The 21,663-nt window shown below is 37.5% G+C and overlaps 1 protein-coding gene across 2 annotated transcripts; it reads left to right on the top strand.

Annotated features, from left to right (window-relative positions):
* The first annotated feature begins 1,027 nt into the window (after positions 1-1,027).
* On the top strand, positions 1,028-21,597 carry LOC141282495 (protein NLRC3-like). 2 transcript variants are annotated; one of them, XM_073815533.1, is made up of 10 exons: positions 1,028-1,128; positions 1,224-1,296; positions 5,181-5,265; positions 5,438-5,521; positions 5,598-7,328; positions 7,619-7,792; positions 8,312-8,485; positions 11,899-12,072; positions 20,240-20,413; positions 21,317-21,597. In XM_073815533.1, the coding sequence occupies exons 2-10, from the start codon at positions 1,242-1,244 to the stop codon at positions 21,516-21,518; spliced, it is 2,853 nt and encodes a 950-aa protein (XP_073671634.1). In that variant the 5' UTR covers positions 1,028-1,128; positions 1,224-1,241; the 3' UTR covers positions 21,519-21,597. The 2 variants fall into 2 exon arrangements, with proteins under 2 accessions (XP_073671634.1, XP_073671635.1); XM_073815534.1 differs by having other exon boundaries at positions 1,088-1,296; positions 5,598-7,099; positions 7,214-7,328.
* Positions 21,598-21,663: the final 66 nt, after the last annotated feature.

Below are 21,663 nucleotides of genomic sequence, written 5' to 3'. Positions count from 1 at the left end.
ATCTTGGTTCCTGATATCAGTTTCTCTGCTCCATCATACAACCTAGCCTAACTTGATCTGATCATCTCAATTTTATTAAAGTTAAATCTACATAATAGGAAATGTCATGACGGGTCAAATTCATACACCATTAGCACCAGTACTACTGTTAGTATAATATAATATAGTATAATCATAATGTTTTGTATAATTAGTTTTTTGTCAGTAAATATGTTGTTTTTATTTTCAGTTTAACTTAAGACTTGAATTTTGATGACTTTTATGATTGTCATGTATGCTTATGTTGCTGCATTTAATGGAAATATATAAATACATTATATATATATATATATATATATATATATATATATATATATATATATATATATATAAAGAGAGAGAGAATACTGTATTTGTATAGTGTGTATTAACATAGATTAAAATGTATGTTCTTTCTGTGGCGTTTTTAATTCAACAACTAACATTTTAATTTTAGTGACGAATATAACTGATATGTATCTCTAATGAAGCTGTTGTTATTTATTAATTAACAAATTAAAAAAATATTTGGCTGCGATTTTACCTGAACCACAAACTAAAAGCCTCCTCTGACGTCACAGCTCATAATGATTGGCTGAGGTTCTTCACATGATCCAAATGGACCGCCCAAACGTCGCTGGTAACAACTGGCATAGTTGCTTTGTTTAATCATTTCATTCTGTTTAAATACCTAAATGTCAGTAAGAGGAAAATAACTTAATTAATCTCTCCAGACCTCCAGGAAAATGTGATCATTGTGGACTAGAGGAAACAGTTGAACATGTTATTTGTGTATGTCAAAAATATAGTAATGAACGAGAAATAATGAGGAAGATCGGAGTGATGGAATTAAATCTAAAAAATATAATAAATAATGGATTAGAACGTTTATTTCTTTATCTTAAAACAACAGGGCTGATTGGGAGAATTTAGTGTGTTTTTTTTTTAACATAATGTAAGGCTGCTGGTCCATTTTCCAATACAGTAGGTGGCGATAATGCACCTTTAAAGTTGGTGCTACCCGCCATTAAAAGGAAGAAGAAGAAGACAGCTCATAATGATTGGCTGAGGTTCTTCACGTGATCCAAATGGACCGCCCAAACATCGCTGGTAACAACTGAGGACATAGTTGCTTTGTTTAATCGTTTCATTCTGTTTGAATACCTAAATGTCAGTAAGAGAAAAATAACTTAATTAATTTACAGACCTGATGGACAGCGGTTATGCTTATCTTTGGTTGCGGAACCGGAAGTGATGGAAACGGTTTAACGAAATCCGGTAAAGTGTTTACTTCATACAAGTCTTTTGCAGATTAACGTTACTCTTAAACATAACTAATTTAGCGGATTTTTGCCATTATCTGTATTTAACTATATCACATATGGCTATATCACTTATTAAAGCCCTATTCGGACGGGATTAGTTTTACAGGGGGACCTCTGAGAAAATCGTGCTTCTCAGAGGTCCTCTTTTGTTTTTAACCCGTCCGAATCGGCCATGTCTGTGATTTTCTCTGACGACCTCCGTAAGAATTCCAGAGCAATTTACCTAACGTTACTGTTTTTCGCCGAACTCAGAGGTCCTCTGAGAAATTTAATCCCGTCCGAATGCAAATGTCTGTGTTTGCCCGCAATATCTTTTGAAAACGCGGTTCATTTCGTGTTTTGGCCAACGTGATCTGCCGTAAGGTCTTACTAATGCGCGTATAATGTATTTCCTGAGTCCCATTCATTCAGATATGAATGTTTTTTTCGCATTCGGCAAAATAAAATAATTAAATCAAGACGAGCTGAATATCAAACACTGTTAAGACTGGCCACTGTAATATCATTAACGTTATAAGAAACTCCGTTCAAAGTTGTTAAACTCCGGAATGGTAATGTTAATTAATAAAGATAATACATTTTATTAATCATTATTTATTCATTTCTTTGTGTTTATTATAAGCAGACAGTTATATAAAACACGTAGGCTAACGTTACTTTAGTTGGATTTGTATATTTTATTTTGATTTGTTAAAATTAAATTCATAAATTACATGTTCTGTCATAATTTTACATTTAAAGCAAAATATTAAACATTACAAACACGCGTATCCAGTGCACGTGCTCTTCTGCAACGCCCAAATGCATGAAACAGACACTCCCATCTCTGGAATAGACCAGAGTCGTATAATAATAGAGTTACGACACTCACATAGACGTCCGTTGTAAGAATGGAATGCGGAAGTAACAGCGTTTCATGTAGTGACCGGTAGTGACGCATAGTTCCAAACGCAGCACTGAAGCCCATTCATTTCAATGGCACCTGCTGGTAAATCGATGAAATTACCGTTTCTCTTTACATTTTCGGACATTTCATTAATATAGTCAACAGTGATATTTTATGAACTCTGCTGTAGGTAATGATTATCGTTAATAATAACCAGTAAAAATTTTATATTTTAATGAGTTGTGTATAATGTGTGAATAATATAGATTTAATGGTTTAATATTTTATTACTGGTGGCCATCTACTTTAAACTTATCTTTTTTATATATTACGAATAACACTAGGGGGCAACAGCGACAAGCTAAATGCCTTATAAGAGAGTCACACTGCTTACAATGCTGCTATGTGTTTCATTGTGTTTGGTAAGTAATACGAGTGATGTATCCTCGAAAATCATGTATGATTATATTAACATTTAATGTGTGTACTATAAATACAATTAAATATTAATTTAGTGTGTTTATGTTATGCTTCACTGTTACAAATAACCGCGTTGGCGATCTTTTTTGTGACTTTAATATAGTAAAAGTGTAGGAATTATGTTTTTAGCAGATTGATAGCCATTTATATAGCCATATTTTGCTACAAAAATAAAAGATAAACTGTGTTGCTGTAGTTGGTATAGATAACCACAGTTATCTTTGGGCCACAATTAACAAATCTTTATTAAGTTTTACTATATTTACATCACTCCCTAGTAAAAAAACGTTATAAACATAGTAAGTATAGTGATCAATTCACATTACAAGCTAATATTTATCTAAAATAGCTGAAAACCTATGCAAACAGATTGACAGCCCTGCTTGGTTTGGAACTGCAGAACGTTACATGAATCACGTGACCGCACGGCGGCGAGATCAAAGCGTTTCGTAACTCTGTTATTATACGACTCTGGAATAGACCCTTTTACAGCTCACGTGATCAAATAGCCTGCGCGCGCATTTGGGCAACGGAAGTAGTGTTATTCCCCATTGGTTCTAACGTGGTAGCAACTCAGAACGTTTATTAAAACGGTTTCCCAGCATCAAATTGTCTGGTTGTTGCGTTTGGTTGCTCAAATATAATATACTAATATACGTATATATGTATCTGGCAACTTTATTTTTGGCCATCTGCTAACGTCTTCTATCCACTCCACTATAGTACACGGATCTGGTAGCTGTGTTGAAAATGTTGATAAAGTCAACTTTTTTAAAATAACTTACTGTTTGTGTTGCTTCACTGCTGATTCTTACGATACTTCCGTTGCCTAAATGCGCGCGCATACGCTGCCACGTCATCGTTGTGTACAAACAGTAAAAGGGTCTATAGCCTGCATCATTTTAATCCCGTCCGAATCGGTACATAAAATCACAGACGTCCTGGGGGACACGTTGAAACTCAGGCCCTGTTTATATTAGAGCATTTGCGTTTTAAAACGGCATTTTAAAATGAAAACGATCCTCGTTTATACTGGCATTTTAAAAAGAATCTTCATCCACACTATACACCACCATAAATGCATGAAACATGACCAATCACGTAACTGGGCATGCGCATAAAAGTGTAAAATAAGGTATTACTCTAATAATAGCTTACCTTTGCGCATTTATGCAGCCTAGAGGTGTGCGATATTGACAAAAAGTCATACCTGGGCTGGGTCCTTTGCTGGCAACTATAACAGACACTATTTTTTAACCTATAAAAATGTGTTTGGGAAATTCTTATACTGTTCTAGCTCCCCCCTACAACATATTAATATGATTAATAGGTTAATTTTGATTTTATAACTAAACAGAGGTCTTTATGATTTAAAAAGAAAGCACTCAAGTGAACAGTACTAAACAGTAGCGAACTTGAAGCAAAAATAAATTTCAGCAAATGCAAACTTCAATCAAACATAGTAAGAGGTGAAGTATTGCTTTAGTCTACCAGAAATGCTTATTGCATTATTTTTAAAAGTGTGCGAGGTCCGTGCACGTCCTCCGCTAGCAACACAGAAATAGCTAAAAGCGCAACGCCTAAACGAGCATTATATATTAATGACGATGAGTTTATAGTTTTTATTAATTTATATTCACAAAACGTATCAACAAAACATCGATTAAAATTAAGAGACAAATTATCTGAAACGAAATTCATTTTAAAGTAGCAAACAAAACTAACATTAAACTGGAAAATAATGTCTGGCCCATTACAATTCTCCCTTCATATTGGCCTTTACAACGCCTATATGGCGTTTAAAATTACAGTCTATCTTTCGTAAGCTAACTAAATTTAAACAAAACATAAACACATTACAACAATACTCAAACCCAACAATACTCAAACATAAATATAAAACAGACATTATCTATGATGATACATGTTAAAACAATCCGATATAGCGTTTATAGCTGGTTGGTAGATGTTTACTATTTTTGGCAAAACCTCCGTTGCAAACCAACATTTACATGAATAAAATAATTTTTACTTTGAAAATGATGCGTTGTCAGGTTAACATCAGCTGTTCGTTTACATAAGACTCCGTCTACGTTCATTTACACTCAGAGCAATGTCTGAGTTCTCAAACTAAAACAGGGTCTTCAGCGTTTGTGAACGAATCCGTTTATGAAGGTCGAAAACGGTGATGTAGTGTAGATGAAAGGCGTAAACGTAGCAAAAGTAACGCGTTTTAAAGGATAAACGCATTAATGTAAACATAGCCTCAAATGTCGTTTGGAAAACTAATCCCGTCCGAATAGTGCTTAAGTTACAGGCTTAATCTTTACGTGAAGTGAATTTTGGTCTATGAAATGTAATTTAGTCAGACACATTTGTGAGAGTTTAAAGTGTGAATAAAATGATTGCTTATCATTTTTAAATAGATAAATAAATGTTATTTAAATTCACATGTTTGTTGTGTGTTATAGCATCAGAAGAGATCAAAGTCTGTGTGTCTATGAAGAGTGGAGCAATGGATCCACCAATAGAAATGAAGAGATGGCCCGACCAAAAGTGACGTAACATTCATAGAAATGATATGATTATATTGAGATGTGTTTTGTTAAGTGTTGGGACATGTTTGGATTATTTGTAGGAAATTTTATCTTCACATTTTAACACAGTGTTGTTCACATTACTTAAAAGTTTAATTTACATCTCAGAAATGTATTTGATTCTCTTCCAGGTCAGTCATAACCAAACCCGTCTGTAAAAAGATGAAGTTTGAGCAGTCTGTGAATCAACCACAATATTTGTATCCTGAATTCAGGTAAACTGTAGACTCAAAAATCGAATTTGCTCTCTACACTTACTGTACTTCACTAACTTCCGTTTTCATTTTACAGCCGTGACTCTAAACTTAATAAAGTCCTGAACACATTTAAATCAAATCTGAGAGAGAAGTTTCAGTGTTTGTATCCAGGAACATCAAAGCAGAGAAACTCAACACTACTGAACGAGATCTACACAGAGCTCAACATCACAGAGAGTAAAAGTGGAGAGGCAGAGGAGACACCAATCAAATGTAATGACATCTTTAAACCTTTACCTGAACAACACAAACACATCAGAAGTGTGCTGACAAAGGGAGTCGCTGGCATTGGAAAAACAGTCTCTGTACAGAAGTTCATTCTGGACTGGGCTGAAGAGAAAGAGAATCAGGACGTCCACCTCATATTTCCACTTCCTTTCAGAGAGATCAATTTGTTGAAGGACAAAACACTCAGTCTTTTAGATCTTCTTCATCTTTTCTTCCCAGAGACAAAAGAAATGGAAATCTTCAGTGATAAATATAAAGTGTTGTTCATCTTTGATGGTTTGGATGAGTGTCGTCTGTCTCTGGATTTTAAAAGCAAATTGAAGTTGTGTGATGTACGTAAATCAACCTCAGTGGACGTGATGCTGACAAACCTCATCAAGGGGAATCTGTTTCCCTCTGCTCTCATCTGGATCACCTCCAGACCAGCAGCAGCTGATCTCATCCCCTCTGAGTGTGTTGATCGAGTCACAGAGGTACGAGGCTTCAGTGATCCACAGAAGGAGGAATACTTCAGGAAGAGAATCAGTGATGAGAGTCTGTCTGATCAAATCATCTCACACCTGAAGTCATCCAGGAGTCTCTACATCATGTGTCACATCCCAGTGTTCTCCTGGATTTCAGTCACTGTTCTAGAGAGAATATTGAGTGAAGCAAAGAGTCAAGAGATCCCCAAGAGACTCCCTGAAATGTACACACACTTCCTGATCATTCAGATGAACATTAAACAGCGGGACAACTTTAAGAAGAACATGAAGGATAAAGACATGATCTATAAACTGGGTAAACTGGCTTTTGAGCAGCTTGTGAAAGGCAATCTGATCTTCAATGATGAAGACCTGAGAGAGTCTGGCATTGATGTATCAGAAGCATCGGTGTACTCAGGATTGTTTACTCAGATCTTCAGAGTGGAGTTTGTTTTGTGTCAGAGGAAAGTTTACAGCTTTGTTCATCTGAGCATTCAGGAATATCTAGCTGCTCTATATGTGCACCTCTCTATTATGAACAAAAACTTGAATGTGTTTGATCAAATTCAACCGATTCAAACACATGAGCTTTCAATACATAATCTGTATACGAGAGCTATTGATGAGGCTCTACAGAGTAAAAATGGACATCTGGATCTTTTCCTTTGTTTTCTTCTGGGTTTGTCGCTGGAGTCGAATCAGAATCTCCTACGAGGTCTGAGGATACAGACAGGACGCAGCTCTTATAACAATGTAAAAACAATCAGTTACATCAAACAGAAGATGAGGGAGAATCCTTCACCTGAGATATCCGTCAATCTGCTTCAGTGTCTGAGTGAACTGGGTGATTATTTGCTTCTGATGGAAATCCAAAATTATCTGAAGTTTAGAATATTAGATGAAGCCAAAATCTCTTCATCTCAGTGGTCAGCTTTGATTTTTGTGTGGCTGACTTCAGGACGTGAGCTGAATGGGTTTCACATGAATCGTATTGTTAAACAACAAAACATTTCTGAAGCACAGAAAGTTCTTCAGAAGCTGCTGCCTGTCATTTGTGAATACAGAATAGTTGAGTAAGTATAAACAATCACTTTACTCTTTACACATTATTAATGGTGTAGTTCCAAACAAATGTGTTTTTTTTTTTCTAGTAATATTTAAACAGTAGTTACAAGCTTAATCTTTACGTGAAGGGATTTTTGATCTATGAAATGTAATTTAGTCAGACACATTTTTGAGAGTTTAAAGTGTGAATTAAAAGATTGCTCGTCATTTTTAAATAGATAAATAAACGTTATTTAAATTCACATGTTTGTTATATGTTATAGCATCAGAAGAGATCAAAGTCTGTGTATCTCTACAGGTTGGGTTCTTGTAATATCACAGATGAAGGTTGTGTTGCTCTGACTTCAGCTCTGACATCAAACCCATCGCTTGTGACTCAACTGAATCTGACTCAGAATAATCTTGGCGATTCAGGAGTGAAGCTGATCTCTGATGCACTGAAGAATCCTGAACTTAAAATGGAGAAACTAATGTAAGATGCCATGACATTATGTAAGGAATAATTGACTCCGGTCCTTTGAATTATTTGAAAGTAATGCACACTCTGTTTCGCATCGTGCCACACATTACTACACATTACTTGGGTGTGCATTATTTAATTCATATTCAATTATTCCTTACATAATTCAAAGGATCATAGTCAATTATTACGTAATGAAACCTAGTTTAAGTGTGATTGATTTTCACATGATTTGCAGATACTGCAGATCTAATAATGATGACAGACAAGAAACTTTCACTTCACTTTTAACATCTATATCTGTTTACATTAAACACACTTAACACAGGCAGAACTTTATGAAAATAATGTTTTGAATTATATAAACTTCTGTATGAATCTTTCTCTAATCATGTCCTGTAACGTGACAAAATAGTTTAAAGTTCAGGCATCAGACCAGACTTTGTCTGACGGTGGGTGACTCCATTTTTAGATATGTAATGATTTTTCAAAATGACCTTGATCTGATCTCTGTGTCATTGTTCTTTACAGGTTGAAGAGATGTAACATCACAGGTGAAGGTTGTGCTGCTCTGACTTCAGCTCTGAGATCAAACCCATCACACCTGAGAGAACTGAATCTGATTGAGAATAATCTTGGAGATTCAGGAATGGAGCATCTCTCTGATCTACTGGAGCATCCTGGCTGTAAACTGGAGAATCTCTTGTAAGATCATACACACATGATGTGATTCTCAGAGTGATATTGTCAAGTATCTTACAGGCTAGACAGACTCCTAAAGATCAGACAGGGATCACAAACTGGGTGCTTACCACATAAACACAAAGAGCTCAAGACTGTATTACGTATACTCCAGAGACCAGACAGCAAGATTGTAACTGACAGACAGGACCATAATTCAGAGAGAGAACCAGCAGAGAGAAATAAAGTCCGATCAACACTACAGCAGGGTGAACGCCACATAAAAATCAAAACACTTTGACACCAAGAGCATCCAGAGTGAGTCAGAGCCAGTAACCTCGTGAGCATTGCTCCTTCATACATAAAAACTGTGCTGGAAAATACAAATGATAACAGTAAATAACCGCATACATGCATTATTCAAACCAGGTGAATTTGATCCCCAAAACCTGGTTTGCCTACTGTGATCGCTCTCAAAAGGGTGAGACATCAGTTGTGCGACTTTCATAAAAACTTTTTGATGCACAAGCGGAACAGTTATGTGAGCAGCATCAGCAATGGATCGATTATGCATTATTATCTTCCTGTTTCTTGACGTAAATGTGGGCGCCGCCATCTTTGAACTTTCCTGTTCATGACTACCGGTGAACCACTAAAGCTAATGGTAGTCTATTGCAAAGTGACATTGCAGTTGTGACATTTTTAACCAGCCCCAGAAAAGTTAAAAACATGAAATCTTGGTAAAATCCATGTACAAACACTTGACTGACGTTCCTATTGTAAAGATACTGGTATGTCTCTGTGCTTTTATATTTGCGCATTGAAGACCCCGTCACCTCTGTTCAACAACACAAAATGATTGAATATATCTTCATATATCAAGCCACTTCTTAATTTCATCATCACATTGGTTTATACATGACAGATGTAGTAAATATTAAAGGACAAGTTCGGTATTTTAGACTTAAAGCCCTGTTTTCAGATTGTTTATGGTGAAATAGAATGGTTTTGACTGAAATTTCGACATTTTCGGCTGCCCTGAGAATTTTCGCGTGTTTGTGTTTCACCTCACACCTCTACAATGGGTTTAATGGTGCACTGGAACAATCCTTCCTAAAATGCATTAAACTTTAGTTTACAAAGACGTGAAACTCACCGAGTGGTCAGGGGTGTTCACTGGTATGCTCACACAAAAATCGCTCCAAAAGATGCATTCCAACAGGTTTTATCGTAGTTTTTACCACCTTCATTGACATGTATTAGATGTGCTGTGAGGTACGGTATTACTCCGCGCCGGGAACTTTGTTTCTATTCTTGCAATTGGCAAAGGCGGATTAGCGCCACCACCTGGGCTGGAGTATCCATTATTCAAGCTCTAAGCGGAAGAATGTACGGGTGTGAGGCGTTTGGGGAAATAGGTCCACAAGTTAACAACGAATGCTAAAACAGCTGTTGGAAATCATCTTTTGCAGCGATTTTTGTGTGAGCATATCAGTGAACACCCCTGACCACTCGGTGAGTTTCACGTCTTTGTAAACGAAAGTTTAATGCATTTTAGGAAGGATTGTTCCAGTGTACCATTAAACCCATTGTAGAGGTGTGAGGTGAAACACAAACATCCGAAAATTCTCAGGGCAGCCGCATATGTCGAAATTTCAGTCAAAACCATTCTATTTGACCATAAACAATCTGAAAACAGGGCTTTAAGTCTAAAATACCGAACTTGTCCTTTAACTGTTAAAATCATGTTTTATGTGTGCTCCCACTATACTGTTGTCTGCCGGCTGTCTATCGAAACAGAAGTCTCGGACCGGAAAGGAAATGCGTCCCATCCACTGATCTATATAAATGACTGGATTGCGCATAGAACGCTTAACGTAACGGCCTGATGTGAAGCCCGCGCAGAGTTCGAGCCGCCATCTTGGTATACCCAACTGGCAGAGGGTGTCATTGACTTCCATTCAAAATCATGATCTAAATTTACCCAGTTAACCGTGTATCAGTCACAAGATAATTTTTTAGGATGTGTACACAACTTAATTGTTAATTCTGGTGTTATTTGCAATGTTATGTTTTAATCGGGCAGGATAATGAATTTATAAAAAAAAAACGTTAAGGTGAGTGTGGCTGCTGCATTCTGTTAATGACACAGGTATAAATAAAGTTTTTTTTTGACATTCAGCTGCACGGTCAGCATTATTTCTCTGAATAAGTAGGTAACTTGTAAGTTTAGATAACATAATTACAAAACCACAAATTATTGCATGCACATACGGTACAAAGCATAATTATTTATTTAAATTTCAGAATAAGCACGTTTGTCATTAATACTAAATATGCTGCGGTTGGCCGCTGGCAATACTGTAATGAAGATGAATGTATAATAACCGATTAAAAAGCAAAATGTACAACTTTCAGTAAATAACTCTGTACATGCTTAGGATGTTTGTTTTGTAATAATGTACAAAGAGACTTCAGATATAAAAACAGAGACTAGTAAAGTGATATTTTATCATTATAATCTGATAACGTCCATTGATTTAATAGAATGCTTGGGTATACCAACATGGCGGCGCGGTGGCTTCACAAGTGTGACGTCATGCGCAATCCAGTCATTTATATAGATCAGTGGTCACATCACCTACTTTCACGTTCGAGAAACAGGTGGATAGGCATGGTGAGAGGGGCTGAGTGTCATTGAATCCCAAACAACTTAAAATAGAAGCCATAAACTTAACATTACGATTGGTTCTAGTGTTGAATGGCAGATTTACTTCCTGTTTTCTTCAAAACAATTGCATCTTAAAGGTCCCGTTTTTCCTGATCCCATTTTTCAAACTTTAGTTAGTGTGTAATGTTGCTGTTTGAGCATACCGGTAAATAATACCTGCAAAATGATAAAGTTCACTACCAGGCGATATTTTTTCTTAAACAGAATTCCCCTTTCAATGCCAACAGCGAACAGCCGGTTTGGACTACAGTCCTATACTTCCAAGTTGAATGACGTCAAAGCAAAAATGTTTGACTAAACTCCACCCACAGAAATATGTCACACTAAACAAACTACACAATCAGAACTCGTTACATAGAACAAGGACATCAGCCCGTTTTAGGACCTTGAAAACAGTGCTATAGATAAGTAAATTGTGTGAGCAATAATGCGTTTTTTACACGTGAAACATGAACACCTGTTATATTGGGCATTGTAGACACAATCAAAGCTTCAAAAACGCAGGAAGAACAGGACCTTTAATGATGAAAGTGTACTCTGGCACAGATCGATGAAAGCACCCTGCAAGTGCAAGCCTGTGGGGGAGTAGGACATTCACGCTTGGGCACGGTTTAAGGCAACCATGCCTAATATGAGTGCAAGTCCATGTTGATCTGATGTGTGTTGTGATCTGAAGGACTGAAGTGTGTGTCATTGTTCTTTTCAGGTTGAGGGGTTGTCATATCACAGATGAAGGTTGTGTTGCTCTGTCTTCAGCTTTGACATCAAATCCATCACACCTGAGAGGACTGGTTCTGACTAATAATACAATTGGAGATTTAGGAATGAAGCTGTTGTCTGCTGTACTGGAGAATCCTCAGTGTAAACTTAAGATGCTGAAGTAAGGTCATTTTTCTGTAGTCACACATGATGTGGTTCTTAAAGACTTTATATAACTGTCAATCAGAGAGACATTTAACAAACATCCAGTTAAATGCCTTTACTTGGTTAAAGAACACCTATTGTGGTAAAAATGTTTTGTAATATTTTGGTCTCCCGGAGTACATTTATGTGATTAAAACTTAAAGCAACACTATGTAGTTTTTTTTACCTTTAAATAGTGTCTCTAAAATTATTTCAGTGATAGAACAACTTTTAACTGGACAAATTGTACTGTTGCTGCAACCTGAGCAGCCTCCTAGCTGCTACAAGCACACTCTGAAAGTGGCGGTGGAGGGTAGGAAACACAGCCCCGCCCCTCCCCCTGCCTGCAGAAGAGTGTCTGATACCAGGCACTGTTGCGCTTTTCAACCACATGGGGGAGCTGCAAGTCATTTTTACATGGAAACTACATAGTTTTGCTTTAAATGAATGCATTATTATTCTTATAAGTTACCTACGTGCTTGACCGATTTTGGCTCGTCAATTAAATCACTCGGATTTAGCACCCGTTTCCTTAAAACCTGCCTCCCCAAATGTCCAGATTGGTCGGATGGCTTAATCTACTGTTATAGGTCAACTGTGTTCAGAGTAGAGATGTTCCGATACCATTTTTCTCTTCCCGATACCGATTCCGATACCTGGGCTCAGGGTATCGGCCGATACCGAGTACCGATCCGATACCTACGTGTGTTTCTGTATAATATACAGCTGTACATACTACTAGCCCTGTATGAATGGATATAACTGTTTTATGGTGTGCTTCAGACTTATTCCTGTATTAAACATGAACAAATACATACAATGAACCACAGTATTTTTATTATCTGAAAGGAAAAATAAATATTATTGTCAAATGTCTGAGAAAATCAGCCACAAATCGAACACTGTTAACTGAAAGGGTATTTTAGTTTTAGGAATAATTGTAAAAAATCTGCGGAATTCTGCAGGATGGTTTTAAATTAAAGAATTTAAGCTATTAAATATTACAACATTTCATCCAAAATAATTAATTTTTAAAGGCTTAAAATTAAAATGAATACACCAAACCAATGAGTCCTCTGAATTAAACTGGACCAACATAAACCAGATAATGTGCATGTCAAAATAGAATTATAGTTTGTAGCCTAAAATGACATATATTATTGTTAATATATATTATAGCAGAATAAAAGCTTGTGTTAATACGTTCTTATTATGAATTAAGCACGTATGAAGATAATTTCATAATTTTTACAACGCAATGTAAACTTTATCTTAAACATAACAAGAGCATTCGTCTTGTAAACTGATTTGAAATGATGATGTGCTGACTGTTGCGTCACATAGACGACAGAGACAAGTAAGATCTGCGGTAAAACTCAGTGGTAAGTTTTATTTCATCTCATATATCAAACGGTTCATGCTCTTATCATTAAAAACAATCAGAGCAAACAGCACACGCAGGGTTTATGTACTTATCAATGCTGCTCACAAACGCGCGAGGCTATGTATGTGTACTTGTTGTCAATTACAGTACTGGTCACTCACATACGCGCTCAAGCGCGGGGTATGTTTGCTTGTCAATCACGGGCATTAAATCCGTTCAGTTCTCCGCGGAAATCTGCGGGCGCGGATTCCGTTGAGACATGTCGATGTTTTATTAGTCTGAAACACTAACAAACAGCGGACATACAGCTGCATGCTTTCTTTCCTTCGCCGCTCTAAGTAAACAATGGTTGCGTCACGCATGTGGTAATTCCTGGTGTTTGCATTCAGAGCAGCGAAGAAGAAATGAGTTTCGCTTTGCATAACTACGTTTATTAAGAAAATGGTATCGGATCGGTACATGGGGTCAAGTACTCGCCGATTCCGATGCCAGAATTTTTTGTGGTATCGGCCGTATTTCCGATACTGGTATCGGAATCGGAACAACTCTAGTTCAGAGCGTGTTGGAAATGTTGCGTCCCTCACTGTGGTATCAGTATTGCCTTACCAGTTTGAGCCCGATCGAGAGAGTTCAAAGGCGAAGACATTCGTTACGGAAACGCCTCAAGCAAGCATGCACAGACCTTCTCAGAAGCAGACAGACTAGAAAGGTCATAAGAAATGATTGCACCAAATAACAATTAAATGTATTATTTTACAGACTTTAAATGCAATTATTTATTAAATAAAGCACCTGTGTTTAACTCTTTCCCTGCCATTGACAAGTTATCTCATCAATTTAGAGAAACGCTTCCCAGTGACGAGTTTTTACTGCAATCTACATTTCCGCTATTATTCAGTAGGTGGTGCTCTTTAGAGGTCGACCGATATGGCTTTTTCTCTGGCCGATGGCGATTCCGATATTTAGAAATCAGGGCAGCCGGTGGCCGATATGTTTGGGTGATTTTCTATATGTACATAATAATCAAAATGTTCTCATCATTAGCAGATATTTTAAATGTAAAAATTTCACTATTTAAGTCAAAGTATTTAAAAAAATTATGCCTGGTCTTTCTGAAGAGTTTTACAACCTCCTCTGCATCATGCATTTATCAAACTTACCTGAGACTCTGCGGTCATCATCTTTGATCAGTTTTTTACCATGGCTTTTATTGCTTTGTAGGATAAAATCATTATTTGGTAGACCTGATAAATTATTTATTCATCATAAAGTTAACATGGTAAATGTCTATGCTTTTTAGTTGAGACTGTTATTTAGGGCAGATCTTTCTAAACACATTTACATTCTCATTTCTGAGGCGCTATAAGTGACTGATTGTGCTGACAGTGACGTCTTGTGAGTTTAGTGTTGGGACAGTTCTGTTGTTTCAACCGTTCATTCAAACGAATCCGTTCAAAGGAGTCAGTTCGCGAATCGGACGCGTTGTGTTCTAATCCAGGCTGAGCAGCGCAAAACTGTAAACAAAGTGTTACTGTAACAACACGATAAACATTTCCTCTGTGGATATGATTTGGTCTTCCGACCTTTCGCCATCGAATCAGTTTTGTTTTGAGTAATAAAAGCAGGGAGACAGTTTAAAGACAGAAAGCGTGCGCTCGCGGCTCTGCTCCCTCCGTCACGCAAACAAAACTCATCATCACTCATTAATCACATGAAATGAGCCTAATCTTTGCACGGACAGTGCACCGCGAGACATAAGCCCGTCGCGCTGTTGTACTGGCTGCTTAATTTGCGCGATCCCGCCATCGTTTACTAAAGCTGTTTGTGAACAAGGCACGGCTGCACACACACGGGAGCGATCTGCTTGCAGCAAGAGGCAGCGTCATGAGTTCTACAACAACGCTTAGGAGCCCGCAGATGCGCCTGCCTTTTAATCGGCCTAATTTTGCAGCAAAATCGGCCAAAGACGATTTTTTTAAATATGCCAAAAATTGGCCAAATTATCGGCCCGGCCGATAAATCGGTCGACCTCTAGTGCTCTTACCCAACTTATAAATTACTAAAGCATTCACTCAGTTTAAAACTCAGTGTATGGGTGATTCTCACGAAAACTTGGTTGTAAAAATGTCAAGCATGAAAATGTAAAAATTGCTTAAATTTACTTTTTTTTCCACCAGACATTAGAAACAAAGTCTGAAGTATATGGGAACATTAATTTAAAAACGTTTACTTATCATTTAACACTTTTTGTAACATAATTTCAAAAATAAGTCCTAAAAAATCTCATTACCGCAACAGTCAGAAAACATCAACACTGTTAGAAAAGCTAATATATTTTCACATTTTTAAAAATTGATTATTAATAGTCATGCACAGTAAATTGAAATTCTGAAATAATATTTATTTTAAATTTAACGTTTTTATTATTTTGTTTTATTTAGCTCATATACCGCAACACCTTCCACAATTTACAACTATTTTTTTTTTATATTTCGAAGAAACCTGACACATTTTCAAAATGACATGACAAACCTGAAAGAACATAATTTGGAGATTCTGCACATGCATTTAAAATCAAAGTATTATGCTTCTATTAATGAAATTAACATTTAATAAGCATCTGTTGCGGTAATGATACATAGGTTTCGGAAATGAGGTTAATTATTTCGGTAATGAGAATACGTATACTAGCCTGAGATTTAGTTAAAAACAAATTTTAAAGTAGAAAGTCTGATAATATTTACAGCATCATGCGTTCAAGTTCAAAACTGTTTTATTGTGTAGTCTTTGAAAAAAATATTAAAGAAAAAACATGAGAACAGGAAGGCTTATATTAATATTCCTTTGTGTCATATTTAAGTCCCCATTTATGCATTTAACATACCGAAATAAGATGGTCTTGATGACATATGCTGCCTACAAATGCGAGCTCTGAAGGCTGCAGCCATCGTATTGAGAAATGACCAGCTAATGTCAGCTGGATATCACAAAACATTTGTGTAAATAAGATGAAAAATATTTCCTTGCTGGATATGATTTGGTCTTCTGACCTTTTACCATTCTGTATCTGTTTCGATTAGAGAGAGAGAGAGAGAGAGAGAGAGAGAGAGAGAGAGGCTGTATCCGAAAGTTTAGACAGCTGACGTGTTCCCTCGCTGCCTTATGAGACAATGACTTTGGCTGCATAATGGCAGCTCCGAGAAATGCTTTAGGACAGACTTCATAGGCAGCAAAATTGAATTCAGGTTGAAATGTAAGCAGCCCTCTCTGTGTTCCGGGATGTTGCAAATCTGCTTGTGGTGCGGAGGTCTGATTGACCCACCCAATTCACACAAGCTCTGTGTGCTCTGCTTGGGGCTTCTCCACCCAAAGGTGGCAATTGTTGGCTCAGGGTGTCCCTTATTGTGAGGATCTCCCGATGAAGGTGCTCAGGACCCGGCTCAACATCGCCCTTGGAGGTTTCTTACTGCAGTGTCCCACTGCCGGCAAAGAGCCGCTGGTGGTCGTCCTCCCCTCGCTCAACCGGTTCAGTTTGTTGCCGAGTGCTTGTGTCCTGAACCGGGAGCCGCCAGGTCTGTTTCCTTTGGGTTTCCGGCGGAGGAAGATGAGATGTCTCTGACAGCGTTGGATGGAGACTGGGACCAGGCTCCACGTGGTCCATCAGACACACAGCCATCCTTCTACAAGGCCCGCTGATGCTCGGAGGAAAGTCACCAAAGCGTGGGCTACCTCTCCCCCATTTTTTTTCTTAAGTAGGCTACCTGTCTATTCCCCCCATCAAGGACGCTGTGGCTGCTCACCTCTGCCCCTTGTCCACTTCCTTGGATGGTGTGGCACAGCTTTGAGGGTAGTGAAGCCTCATGACAGCACACCTGTCCGAAAAAGCATACCCGCGCCGAGAGAGGCTCTGTCTGCATTGCACACTATGGCGGTCCTACAGATCTTTTAGGCGCAGGTGCTTAAGGCTCTGGATGAGGGCAGCACGGATCTAAATACCTTCAGGGATCTGAGAATGGTTACGGATTTCACGCTAAGGGCCACGAAGACCACTCATGGTGGCCATCCACAGTCACGCTTGTTTCTCCATCCGGCCTGTTTGGTGACACGGTGGGCACAATCACGGAGCATTTCTCGGAAGCGGTGAAGAGCTCTAAGGCTATGAGCCACTTCCTACCTCACCACCCTGTGTCTCATGGACCAGAACCGGTGGTGCATCACAAGAGTCCCTGGCACAAATCCTCCAGTATATGATGCAAGAAACTGGGTCCTGGGGGACTGCCGTCCGGAACGAAGCCGCTCAAAAACAGAGCATTTTTCTCCTCAGTTGGTTTTGTGTTGCTCGCCCCAGGGCCCGTCCTCACATAAGCGTCTACAACACGCCCTCCCCCACTCTCGAACACGACCCACATGCTGCGAAGACAGCAGAGGCGGAAAGGGTTAACGCACAGTCCTAATGAATTGCGCAGCAACCCGCTTTCTGTCACAGCGCCGGGCGCTTTTAGGCCATCCTCTCTGGTGTCTGTGACTCACGCACTGCGCAGAAAGGAGGTGCCGCCTTTAGTCTCCCTTTGTCCCTCGCCCCCAGGCAGCAATCTGACGCTGCAGACAGCGCGCGTTGTGCGGTCGCAGGTAGCTGAGATGCTGGCACGCATGGGATCCAACTTTGTGGATCTTGTGATCCAACTGATGTTGCAGCGCCTAGATGCGTGGCGTGCCATCGCTAGGTTGTTTTTGATACCTGAAAGTGGAAAGAAAGCATAACATTAAATTAGCATGTCTCACAACATGGGAGAAAAAAATTAATGTACACATCATCATATAGTATAGACTTGTTGCGTTGTGTTGTGTGTTTGTCATGTACATTTCCTAACACTGTAGTGTGTTTTTTGCTAATTCCACCTGCTAGTAACATCTCCTAACCTAACCTCCCTCTCTCCTTCCTTCTGTACTCCTCTAACCATTCTGGGTTGCTGTTAAGTTTCTCCCTGAACTTTGTCAACCTGGCCTTTGCTAAAGCTTTTTTCTCACTTGCTGACTGTCTACAATGAAGCATCATAAAGCAAAATATCAACAGTTATTACATTTTAAATTTATATTAAATTCATAAGAGATATTTAAATGTAATAAACTTGCTTAAATTCTCATTTCCGAAACAGAAGTTCTCTTTACCGCAACTGCTATTAAATGGTTGCGGTATATGAGAATGGTGTTGCGGAGGATGAGGTACCCCAGTATGTTTTGCTAAAAATAGAGAAGCCACGTAGGCTTTGCTAATTTTTTATTCAGTGCATATAATTAGACTTTAATAAAGAACATTTTCATAAAAAATTGTAAATCAAACAATTTTCGAAATGTAGAAAACTACCTGTTTCGGTAATGATAATCAAAATGTCGTGTAAGCATTCTGACAAGAGAATATTTCAAATTTAACTGGAAAGATATAAAGAGATGATCTTACCTGGTAGCCATCTTGAAGTAACTGGTCCATCTGCTTGGTCACTCAAAATCAAACTTTATTAAAATTCTGTATGTGTGCTTAAACTGTTCTCAAAAAGTGTTGCGGAGGATGAGAACATCAGGCATGGACACATCAATTTCCTAATTTTTCTTCATTATTATTATACATGAATATTCAGTAAATTATTTTCTGTCATCTAAAGTAGTCTAGCAAAACATCAATTTATTTTTTTTCTAAATATTTTTGTTTTAATATGTTTAAATTACAGCATAACGCATGTTCAAACACAGCCGGACGCATTGCGGTAATGAGAATTTCAGCAGAAAATGAGATAAAATTGACAAATTATAAATTCTTATGTTGAAATCACACATTGTGCAAGGTAGAACACAGTATTGTGTTAATTCTGAGGCTTTTTAATATTACTATATTACACATTTTATATCTAAAATCATTAGTGCCGTGGTGTTTCAATGGTTTCGTGAGAATCACCCGTATGTTTTGATCATCGGTCTGATCAGACCCTCTGCTTTCCACCAAAAAACAACATTTCATCCTACCTTCATTATTTCTTTTTTTATCACCTCTCAAATATGAAGTAGGTTTCTTCAAAAATAACAAATTTTGAGCAAAAAGCTGAAGTCTGATTCAGAGCGATGATCAAAACATACACTGAGTTTGAACTGTTTGATGTGAGCGGTTGCTTCCGGGTTGTATAAGTTGGGTAAGATCTGGTGGATAATAGCGGAAGTTCAGATTGCCGGAAAAACGTATCATTGGCAGAGAACGGTTCACGAAGCAGTTGGTGTAAAAATGCCAAGAGCATATATTCAACTTCTGACTGTACTGTGCTGGAATCGTATTAAACATAAATTCTAACCAGTTTTTTTATTTCCTCTGCCTTAGGAAGGCCATAAAGTGTTGTTTTGTTCTCGCATCTAAAACCCCAAATTTTTTAACCTCTTAAACGCCCAACAACAGTTTGCAAAAACACTTGAGACAGTTTGTATCAGTATGACTCCAGCAACTTATTCATGCTGCTTCTTCGGTTTTATTGGCGGTTTTATATACACATTTTTAACACATCTTTTGTTTAAATTCTTATTCATAACCTTGAAGTTCTTACAACTGCCACAAAACTTTTTTTTTCATATTATATGGTCATTGTTTTTGTCTCATACATTGTAGTTGTGGTGTTAGATAATAAAACATAACGTGATTACATCAGGATTTAATAGAAATTCATGACACACTGCTCCAACATCCCCACACTAACAGTGTTTCTATCATTGTTTTCTGCAGGTTGACTGATTGTAATATCAAGGAGGAAGGTTGTGCTGCTCTGTCTTCAGCTCTGAGATCAAACCCATCACACCTGAGAGATCTGAGTCTGTCTTTGAATAATTTCGGAGATTTAGGAGTGAAGCTGATCTCTGATGTACTGAAGAATCCTCAATGTAAACTGGAGCAACTGTGGTAAAATCATCTCTAATAATCATTCTCAGATAGACATTATCCATTATCAGAGTGACTTAACCACTGAACTACAAGATGATGCTAATTATTAATAACCTTTAAACACTGTGCCACTGTTAATGTTGTGCTTGACAACATATGAAGAATAACTTCATTGTAGGGCTGCAACATCTAATATTCAATAATAGTCGATCAAATATGATGATGAAAATTAAGGATGTGCTTGACTTGTCGAATATTCGATCTGCAATAATTATTAGAGAAGAATAAAATTTATTTGAACAGGGTTTTTAAGTGTCACAGCAAGGTTAAGGCATACTGCTATAGAAAGGACATTAAATGGCTTTTTTCCTTTTTTTTTTTTTTTTTTTTACAGACTTTAATGTAAACTTTACATAAGAATGTATTTGTATGCCATTCTGATTGTTTAGATCATTCAGATTACACACTTATTTAAGTATTTAAGTAGTTTTAAGTGTACAACATTAAATACAGATGTAAACCAGGGGATAAAAGTTGCGCGAACTTATTTTATCAATTGCGCTGTGAAATATTTAAGAAAAGCACTTGCATATACATGTAATAAATGTTGTGCTGCATGTTAACTAATAAGATAAGCAGGGAACTTTTGACACTTTATTAGCAATCATTTTATTTATGCATTTGGCAGACGCTATTAGTGTCTTACAGTGCATTACAAGGTATAAAATTTTTATCAGCATGTGTGTTCGAACTCATGACATTTCACGCTGCTAATCCAATGCTATACCATTAAGATATTCAGGAGCACAAGAAACATTTTTGATTAGTGAAGACAAAAAGTGCACAGATAAATGGAAAATAAATGAAACACATTTTTTTAATGAGAGAGTGACGTGTTTTTTTTTTTTTTGTTCCCTACAGGTTGTGTGAGTGTAATATCACAGAAGAAGGTTGTGTTGCTCTGACTTTAGCTCTGAGATCAAACCCATCACACCTGAGAGAATTGTATCTGGATGGAAATCATCTGGGAGCTTTAGGAATGAAGCTGATGTCTGATATGGCAAATGATCCAAATTACAAACTGAAAAAAATGGACATTTTGCGTGTTTGTAAACCGAGATGACTTTTTTTGTGGGCGGTTAGAAGTAATAAGTAAAGAAGTAATAGAATACGAAAACTTTAATAAATTGTAATATTACTGATATTATGAACTCATTCAAATCTTTAATCTTTCTAAATAAATTATAAACGTAACGTGATGAAAACGC

Source organism: Paramisgurnus dabryanus, chromosome 8 (assembly GCF_030506205.2).
Source record: "Paramisgurnus dabryanus chromosome 8, PD_genome_1.1, whole genome shotgun sequence".
NCBI lineage: Eukaryota > Metazoa > Chordata > Actinopteri > Cypriniformes > Cobitidae > Paramisgurnus > Paramisgurnus dabryanus.
This window is presented reverse-complemented; position numbering and strand designations above follow the sequence as displayed.